This window comes from Babylonia areolata, chromosome 23 (assembly GCF_041734735.1).
Source record: "Babylonia areolata isolate BAREFJ2019XMU chromosome 23, ASM4173473v1, whole genome shotgun sequence".
NCBI lineage: Eukaryota > Metazoa > Mollusca > Gastropoda > Neogastropoda > Buccinidae > Babylonia > Babylonia areolata.
Genome location: NC_134898.1, coordinates 35,835,772 through 35,845,771, shown reverse-complemented (window position 1 = coordinate 35,845,771; position 10,000 = coordinate 35,835,772). Strand labels below are relative to the sequence as shown.

Sequence of the window (10,000 nt, the reverse complement as noted above, 5' to 3'; positions counted from 1 at the left end):
CTACTACTACTACAGCAATAACAGTACAACTACTACTACTACCAACAGTAGCAGCAGCAACAGCGACAACAATAGTAATAAAAATATTGACAATAACAATAATAACAATAGTAATGATAATGATAATAATAATGATAAGAAGAAGAAGAACCACAACAACTAACTACTACTACTACTACCAACAGCAGCGGTAGCAACAACGACAACAATAGTAATAAAAAATATTGATAATACAGCAGCAACAGCAACAACGACAACGACAACAATAGTAATAAAAAATATTGATAATACAGCAGCAACAGCAACAAATAAAAAATATTGATAATACGGGACAACAGCAACAACGACAACAATAGTAATAAAATATTGTAATACAGCAGCAACAGCAACAGCAACAACGACAACAATATAATAAAATAATATTGATAATACAGCAGCAACAGCAACACAAACACGACAACAAAGTAATAAATATTGATAATACAGCAGCAACAGCAACAGCAACAACGACAACAATAGTAATAAAAAATATTGATAATACAGCAGCAACAGCAACAGCAACAACGACAACAATAGTAATAAAAAATATTGATAATACAGCAGCAACAGCAACAGCAACAACGACAACAATAGTAATAAAAAATTATAATATAGCAGCAACAGCAACAGCAACAACGACAACAATAGTAATAAAACTATTGATAATACAGCAGCAACAGCAACAGCAACAACGACAACAATAGTAATAAAAAATATTGATAATACAGCAGCAACAGCAACAACGACAACAATAGTAATAAAAATATTGATAATACAGCAGCAACAGCAACAACGACAACAATAGTAATAAAAATATTGATAATACAGCAGCAAAAACCATAACAATAGTAATAAAAATATTAATAATAACAATAATAGTGATAACAATAATAGTGATAATAGTGATAATAATAGTGATAATGATAATGATAAGAAGAAGAAGAAGAGGAACGCTCATTATATATATATATATATATATATATATATATATATATATATATATATAAGAGAGAGAGAGAGAGAGAGAGAGAGAGAGAGAGAGAGAGAGAAGGTAACCGATGTTTTTCTCCCCCCCTCTTCCCCCCCCCCACCAGAATCTTCCAAACGACAATCCTACACCCCGGGTGTGACCCAAGATGCGGGTTTGCCGTCAGTCTCGGCGGCAGAAAACGGCGACATCAGAAGCGGCGGTGCCAACGGGCAGGTGCAACTCATTTCGAGCAGAGAGTCACAGTACGGTGACGTCATTTCCGCTGACGTCATGACATCGTCACCCGTGGACGCCACTGCGTCATCTCCGCCGGTGGCAACTGGTGAGTTGTGTTGTGTTGTGTTGTGTGGTGTGTGTGTGTGTGTGTGTGTGTTTTGGTGTGTGTGTGTGTGTGTGTGTGTGTGTGTGTGTGTTGTGTGTTTTGGTGTGTGTGAGTTGTGTGTGTTGTGTGTGTGTGTGTGTGTGTGTGTGTGTGTGTGTTGGTGGTGTTGGTGGTGGTGGTGGTGGTGGTGGTGTGTGTGTGTGTGTGTGTGTGTTTGGTGTGTGTGTGTGTGTGTGTGTGGAATGATGAGCATCCAGTGACGGCTCTCAGGTGGCTCTATCCAAGGAGGCAGCCTGTTGTGCAAATGACTCCGTGTTTGTAAAGCGCTTAGAGCTTGGTCTCTTACCGAAGATTGGTGCAATACGCGTATGATGTCGTATCATTCATCATATACCATACCATACCATACCATACCACGTCATATGCCATGCATACCACACCATACCATCATACCATACCAAACCATACCATACCACACCACACCACATTACCATACCACAACATACCATACCATTGAAATAAGCTGACAATTTGACCGACAGCAAAGTGAGAGCTGTATGATCAGTCATTTCTCCATTGCAATGGGAATTCAGTTACAGCCCAGTCTTTTATGAAGGACCATGACTCTCAAACTGGGAGAAGCAAGACTGCACTGGCTCTTAGTGCTGCAGCCTTGGGAGCTAGTTTGGCCTTTGGGAACCATCCCAACGCCGACTGTCCCAAAACCCTCTTGTCCGAGAGAGTTGAGGATGTAACTTGGGCAAGACACTCACCACCATAATCAAATTCTAGCCCAGATAGTCGGGACAGCAGATGCTTCCTCTGCTGTTCTGATAGTCATATAGTCGGACACGACTGACTATCACACATACCAACACTAAAGGGTCTCCCCTGGACTGTGCAGAGAAGGAGAAGAAGAAGCGGAAGGCTCCTCGTTTCGTGTTCACCCTCAGGAGGACGGGGTCCGGCAAGAGGCCCCGCAAAAACAGGAAGGAGACCAACGGGGTTCGACCCACCTCCTACCCCGCGGCCCTCCCCTCTGAAGAGACCGCTGAGCCACGGGCAGCCACTGACCGGCACAGGAAGGCGCAGAGTGAGTGTGTGTGTGTGTGTGTGTGTGTGTGTGTGTGTGTGTGTGGTGTGGGGGTGGGTGGTAGTTGGGTGTCAGTGTGTGTGCATGTGAGTGCCAGTGTGTGTGTGGTGTGTGTGGTGTAGTGTGTGCTGGTGGTGGGGGTGGGGGTGGTGCCTGTGTGTGTATGTGTGTGTGTCTGTGTGTGTGTGCGTGTGCGTGTGTGTGTATATATATATGCGCGCGCGCAGATAGATAGAAGATGGATAGATAGAGAGACAAAGACACAGAGAGAGAGACAGATAGACAGACCGGGACAGGAAGGCACAGAGTGAGTTTGTAGGGGGTGGGGGTGCATGTGTGTGTGTTTGTGTGTGCGTGTGCGTGTGAGTGAATGCGCGCGCGCGTGCATGTGTGTGTGTGTGTGTGTGTGTGTGTGTGTGTGTGTATGTGTGTGTGTGTGTGTGTGTGTGTGTGTGTGTGTGTGTGTGTGTGTGTGTGTGCTTGCTTGTGTGCTTGCGATTAGATAGATAGATACGTAGACAGATCCCTAGACAGAGTTGATAGATACATAGATAGCTAGACAGATGGATAAGGAGATAGATAGATAGATAGATAGATAGATGAAAAGGCAAACAGAGAGAGAGGGAGAGACAGACAGACAGACAGACAGACAGATTGTAGTCCTTTTTTGTTGTTGTTGTTGTTGTTGTTGTTGTTGTTGTTGCTGCTGCTGTTGTTGTTGTTGTTGTTTTCAACCTGCAGAGTTGGATGGTCTGGTCATTTTGCAGGTATGTTTGTGGAGGTGGTTTCGGAAGGAGTGGTGGAGGAGGTCAACGCCTCAGCATCGCACGGTACGTTGCGCGGTAAGGAGAGGAGTGTTGCTTGTATGTGCATGTTTTTACACACATCATACAAACAAACACATTGATGCCAATAGCTTAGCAAAGTCAAGAACTGAGTAAACAAACAAGCAAAACAACAACAACCAAAAAGCCCACTGAGTTAAACATATGCGCACAAACAACTCATTTCCCCGCAAACAACAGGCAAAAACTCTTTTTCGTTACTTCCCTCCCTCCTTCCTTCCTTCCCTCCCTCCTTTCCTCCCTCCTTCTTTCCTTCCCTCCCTCCTTTCCTTCCCTCCTTCCTTCCCTCCCTGCTTCCCTCCTTCCTTCCCTCCCTCCTTCCTTCCTTCCCTCCTTCCTTCCCTCCCTGCTTCCTTCCTTCCTTCCCTCCCTGCTTCCTTCCTTCCTTCCCTCCCTCCTTCCTTCCTTCCCTCCCTGCCTCCTTCCTTCCCTCCCTCCTTCCCTCCTTCCTTCCCTCCCTCCTTCCCTACTTCCTTCCCTCCTTCCCTCTTTCCTTCCTTCCCTCCCCCCTTCCTTCCTTCCTTCCTTCCCTTCCCTCCCTCCTTCCTTCCTTCCTTCCTTCCCCATTAACATACCCAGTCTCATGTCTTCAACAGGTGAGCTTGCACTCCAGTGACTGTTTTTTTTTTCTGTAGCTTGCAAACTGCCGACGCTGAAAGCTGCTCTTCAAACAGCCAGTTGGACCATTCCTGTTCTTGTTTTTGTTTCTGCTGATCTGTCTGTCTGTCTGTCTGTCTCTCTCTTTCTCCGCCCCTTCTCCGTCTTTGCCCCCGACTCTGTCTGTCTCTCTGTCTCTGTCTGTCTGTCCCTGTTCCTCTCTCTGTCTCTCTGTCCATGTCCCTGTCTCTGTCGCTGTCTCTGTCTCTCTTTCCCTGTCTCTGTCTCTCTGTCCCTGTCTTTGTCTCTGTCTCTGTCTTTGTCTCTGTCTCTCTGTCCCTGTCTCTGTCCCTGTCTCTGTCTCTCTGTCTTTGTTTCTGTATCTGTCTCTGTCTTTGTCTCTGTCTCTCTGTCCCTGTCTCTGTCTCTCTGTCCCTGTCTTTGTCTCTGTCTCTGTCTTTGTCTCTGTCTCTCTGTCCCTGTCTCTGTCTCTCTGTCCCTGTCCCTGTCTCTGTCCCTGTCTCTGTCTCTGTCTCTTTGTCTCTGTCTCTGTCTCTGTCTCTGTCTCTCTGTCCCTGTCTTTGTGTCTGTCTCTGTCACTGTCTCTGTCTCTCCGTCCCTGTCTCTGTCCCTGTCTCTGTTTCTGTCCATGTCTTTGTGTCTGTCTCTGTCTCTGTCTCTGTCTCTCTGTCCCTGTCCCTGTCCCTGTCTCTGTCTCTGTCCCTGTCCCTGTCACTGTCTCTGTCTCTCTGTCCCTGTCTCTGTCTCTCTGTCCCTGTCTCTGTCTCTGGCCTGTCAGAATGAATGCCCTGAATGTCTGTCTCCCCCCCATCACCCCCCCCCCCCCGTCCCCCTCCCACACCTCTCTCCCTCTCTCTCGTCACTGATGGAGCCAGTTCTTGTCGCCTCCTCTTCTTCAACCTCCTCCCTCCTCCCCCCCACCCTCCTCCACCTGTTCCATCCCTCTCCCTTCTCCACTCGCTCTCGGATCATGGATCCATAAAACTGTCATAAAACAGGGGTTGAAGCAAAAAAAAAAAAAAAAAAAAAAAAAAGTTTGAAAAATTTCTAGGTTCTGAAGCACGGCACGAAGACAGACAGAGAGAGAGAGAGAGGGGAAGATAGAGAGAGAGAGGGAGAGAGAGAGAGAGAGAGCGGTGGAGGGGGGGGGGAGCTAAAAAACCCTGAAGACCGTCTTTACGACCCTTGCCGTCTGAAGACAGTCACTCTTTTTAGTTTACGAGCGGATTGATTTACCCGAGTGCGGCCTTCCGTACACACACACACACACACACACACACACACACACACACACACACACACACACACACACACGCACGCACGCACGCACGCACGCACACAAACGTGAGGTATGCACGTGTCCAATCCTTGGCTCAGCCTAGCTTGGTCCTCTGCTTGTTTTGCTCAGTCTGCTTTTTTCCAGCGCCAAGCTGGCGGGTTAGGGGGTTGGAGGTTCGATCCAGGTCCAGGCGCGCCCGGAATGTAAAAAAATAAAATAAAATAAAGACAAAAAAAGAAAAAAAAAAAGAAAAAAGAAAAGAAAAAAAAAGAAAAGAGAAGACATTCTTGATGCCTGCCTTAATGTGGTGTTGTTCTGATGGGGATCAGAGTTTTGTCGGACAGTTCTCTCTTCAGACACGCCACCACTACAAAACAACAACAACAAAAAACAAACAACAGCAACAACAAAAAACAACAACAGCAACAACAACAACAAAAAACCCCAACAGCAACAGCAACAACAACAACAACAAAAAGCAACAAAATAACAACAACAAAACAAAACAAACAAACAGCAACAACAACTCCACAAACAGAAACATTAATGAAGCATTCATACTTGAAATCTTTTTTGTTCTTGCTTTTCTTCTTATTCTTTTGCTGCTGCAGCTACTACTACTACTTTTGTTATTGCTGCTGCAGCTGCGGTTGTTGCTATTGTTTTTGCTTTTCAAATTGCTTTGCACAATGTAGTGATTAATGGTACACCATACAACAGAAATCCTTATTAACAGAAGTCCATTCATTGACAATATGTTGCAGACGACGGGACAGAAGCGGGAAAGGAGCACAGGAAATCGACCCCACCAAAAAAGACTTCCTCAGACTCCACCGCCTCACCATCCAAAGCCCACAGAGACAAAAAAAGGAACGGGTCCCAGAAGCAGAAAAGCCCTTCGAAGAAGAAGGAAAAGGATTCCAAAAAGAAGTCCAAGAAGAAGGACAAGACAGACGAAGCCAAGACAGGAGAGGGAGAAGACAGAACAGCAGTAGCATCATCATCAGCAGCAGAGGGGCCTCTGAACTATGTTCCTGCAGTCGACAAACCACCTCTGGAACTCTCACTCCAGGCAACGTCCACTGACTCAGGCAATGGTACTGGCAGTGCGGAGGAGGTGACAGCAGTAGAGACCAAGACACAAGTCACTCAGGAACAGCCGACAGAGGCAGCAATGGAACTCGCCGTCGCCGCTGTGACGGAGAGCGACGTGAAGCTTTCATTCCCCGACAACACGGCAGAACAACCTCTGATCGACCCGCAGGAACCTGACATAACAGCGGACCAGCTGCTTGCTGAAATAGACGAGACGATCCTCAGGAAAGAAGAGAGAGAGTCGTCGCTAGAAAAGGAGACCCAGGATGACGTCCAGTTGAAATCTGAGACGTATCTGACAGCGCCTGAACAGAAGGCCGAGGCATCAGCTGAGGAGCAGCTGGCCACGCAAACGACACCCGCAGAAAAGGTGGAGCTGGCCGGACACACCATTCACGAGGACATCCTCGAGCTGATCAACATCCCCGGCTCATCCTCAGACTCCACACAAGAGAACTCTGGTCCTAAAGAAGAATCAGCCGCGGACGAGGCCGCCGATCGGAAAACCGATGCAGTGGGTGACACTTCAGGAGACGCCAAAGAAGTCGTGGAAAGCGTGATGATCGTGGAGGTGCAGTCGTCTTTAGAAACAGTCAGACAGGAAGAGCCAGTGTCAGAGACAGTTCTCCAACAAGTGGAACAACTCGTGGAGTGCACACCTGATGCAAAAACAAGCGTCGCTGTTGCCCAAGAAGGAGCTGAACAAGAAATCGGTCCCAGTGGAAAGCAAAGCAGCGTCATCGCTGAACAGGCAGAAGGACCGCCCAAACCTTCGTCATCAGAGGAACCGGTGGCAGCAGACACCGCCAGCAAACCTGCAGAGGGCGCTCCTTCACCTCTGACCCCTGCGGAACTCAAGGCGCTGGAGAAAGAGCTCAAAGCCGCTAAAAAGAAAGAAGAAAAGGAAAGAGCGAGAAAGGAGAAAGAGGAGAAGAAGCGGTTGAAAGAAGAGAAGAAACGGGAAGCCAGGGAGCAGAAGAGGAGGGAGAAAGAAGACAGGGAGCAAAGACTGCGGGAGAGTAGAGCACAGGCCCGGGCCTCCGCCAGCATGACGGTGGAAGTCAGGCCGGAAGAGGCGGTCCAGCCAGCAGCAGAGGAAGCCTTCACAGCGTCACAGACCGTGGCGGTGCAGTCCATGCCTGGAGCGTCCGCTTCCACAGACATCCAGCCACGGGAAGACGGGAAGGAGGCTGCTGTGGCCGAGAAGACAGTGGTGGTGGAACACGTGCCCAGCACCTGCGCAGAATGCACGGGAGTGGAGGGAACCATCCAGATGAACGTGGAGACTGACGTCACAAACCTTCCTGCCCCGTCCACCACCCCGTCCTCACCACCACCCACCACCACCCATGAGAACGAAGCAGACGACAGGAAACTGGGATCCTCGGTAAAAGAGATCGTTACCTCCATCGAGAGCACCGTTTCTGTGGAGACCAAGACCTACGATGAGCACACTCCCCCTGAAGTGCCCGACGCCCCCTACCCTGACGAAGAAGAGGAAGAAGAGAAGATGCAGCAGACCTCTGCCGTGTCTCAGTTCTCTGCAGCCCCCGTGTCTCCCGAGGCACAGCACGGCAGTGAAGACACCGGCGAATCTTCCTCTCCCAAAAGCGTCTTCCCCCCGGAGGTCAGCGAGAGCGCGCGCTCCAGCGTGCTGCGTAAGATCGAGCTGGGGCCCCGTCTGCGCACGGCTATCCTGAGGAAGAGCAGCAGCGGAGCGGAGAGCGACGAGAAACGGGTCAGCCTGACCCAACCCCGCCACGTGCAGGTGTCGGACCTCACACCCCCGCCCCGCAAGCCCCGGGCACGTCGGCCTCTGGAGCACACCCGGGACTCTACCGGCAACTACTGCTACAGCAGTCCCTCCACCTCTCCTCTCAAAGCGCCTGAACCTGTCGTTGAAGAGCAGCTGTCTGTCGAAGCTGCTTCTTCGGAAAATGCTGCTTCCTCAGTCAACCTTTCAGAGCAAAAAACAGAAGGAACAGAAGTGGAATCAGAGGGAACAGAGATCACAGAGCGGGTGACAGTGATCACAGTTTCACTCAGCCAGTCAGCACAGCTCCCCTCTCACTCCCCTCAGAAGGCGGACAGCCCCGAGGAGGAGAAGCCGTCAGTTCAAGAGAAGGAGGACAGCATCCAGTTAAATGCCCAGCTGATGAAGAATCTGATTTCTTCCCAACCTGCCCAGTCCATCTTGTCAGAACCAGAATCATCATCCCCAGCGTTTGTGGCAGTTGGCAGCATCGTGCTTGCAGGTCAGACAGGTCCCTCTGACACTGTGCTCAGCCAGTCACCTGACAAGGCGTCTGAGCAGGAGGAGGAGGGAGAGGGCGGCACAGTGAAGACAGAGGGGCAGATCGAGGACCAGGGACGGCCAGACGACGTCATGCTACAGAAGATGGCCGCTGAGGTGGTGGGGCAGGTACAGAAGGCGGCCCAGGAAAAGGCTTCCACCTTGGAGACCCAGGAGAAGATCTTCCAGCTGATCAGCGACAGCAGCGCCCAGGCCAAGGACTCTGGTGGGGACCACGACGTCGTTCAGGCCGAGAGTCCCGGCGCCAACTCGAAGTGCGACGACCACAGTGACAGTGACTCAGACTGTGAGGCGGGACTAGTTCAGCCCACCGTGGTGTGCTCCGCGGAGCTGGTGGGCTCAGGGTGTTCCACTGTGTCACACACCGTGGACCGTCAAACCAAAGACTCCACTCACTCAGAAACTGAACGTTCAGAGCGGCAGGACACAGACACACAAGGTGCTGGCGACCAGTCACAGGCTGTGACGGAAAATGCGGCCGGTGTTGCGGAGACAAACACGGCTTCCAGAGAGCCAAACAGGCACGACGAGATGGCAGTCACAGTTGAGACAGCAGCTAGCCCATCTTCAGCAGCGGAGCCAAGCTCTGACGTGCAGGCTGACAGCCGTGAACAGGCTGCCGAGGACACAGTGAGCCCTGAAGACAGAACAGGGATCGCCACAGACACCGCGCAGCTGCAGCAGTTCAACAAAAACTACTACGACATTTCCGTGGTGGTTGACAACTATGACGAAGAGGTGTCCAAGACCGCAAGCAAAGCAGAGGACACTGCACCGGCAGACAACCAAGAACAGGCAGACAGTCTGGTGGCACAGGACCCCGTCCGTGCAGAAACCTCACAACAACCATCTGCACCGTCTGAAGAAAACGACTGCGCTCAGTCTTCGTCCCAGCAACCAGATGCCTCTGCGGAAAGCGAGCAGACTCTTCAGAGTCCTGACCTGAGCTCCGGCCAGCTGGAGAACGGGGGGGCTGACGACGGGGAGGTACAGCAGTCAGTGACCGAGGGGAAGGTGACGGTCACGGTCCGCTGTAACGGGTCTCACGTGCACAACGAGGACGACAGCATTGACACCTTGCTCAGGAGGATCAACGGGAACAAGGAGGTGGTGCGGGACACTGTGGAGAACAACAGTGAGTGGAGCAATGTTTAATGTCTGATCAGGAGCTGACTAAACAATGATAATTAGAAGTTGTATAGATATCTATCTATGGTTCTGCGTCACGTCATGTCGTGTCTGCTTGAAGCTGAAGCTGAAGCCAGTTTCAGTTTTTAGTTATATGCTCAGGCCTTTTCTGATCAGTTTATGTATGTATGTATCCACTTTTTTTTTCTTCCATTATCATGTTGTACGGAACAAATCTCTCTCTCTCTCTCTCTCTCTCTCTCTCTCTCTCTCTCT

At 50.1% G+C, this 10,000-nt stretch overlaps 1 protein-coding gene across 7 annotated transcripts in view; it reads left to right on the top strand.

The window, feature by feature from the left end:
• LOC143297577 (uncharacterized) overlaps nucleotides 1-10,000 on the top strand; it is a 91,618-nt gene that overhangs the window by 65,343 nt on the left and 16,275 nt on the right. For 6 of the 7 annotated variants that reach the window (XM_076609970.1, XM_076609969.1, XM_076609971.1 and 3 more), the window contains exons 3-6: nucleotides 1,134-1,352; nucleotides 2,257-2,445; nucleotides 3,213-3,287; nucleotides 5,952-9,731. In XM_076609970.1, the coding sequence (XP_076466085.1) occupies nucleotides 1,134-1,352; nucleotides 2,257-2,445; nucleotides 3,213-3,287; nucleotides 5,952-9,731 (4,263 nt within the window). The remainder of the gene's footprint in view (nucleotides 1-1,133; nucleotides 1,353-2,256; nucleotides 2,446-3,212; nucleotides 3,288-5,951; nucleotides 9,732-10,000) is intronic. The other variant, XM_076609975.1, reaches the window with a different exon arrangement.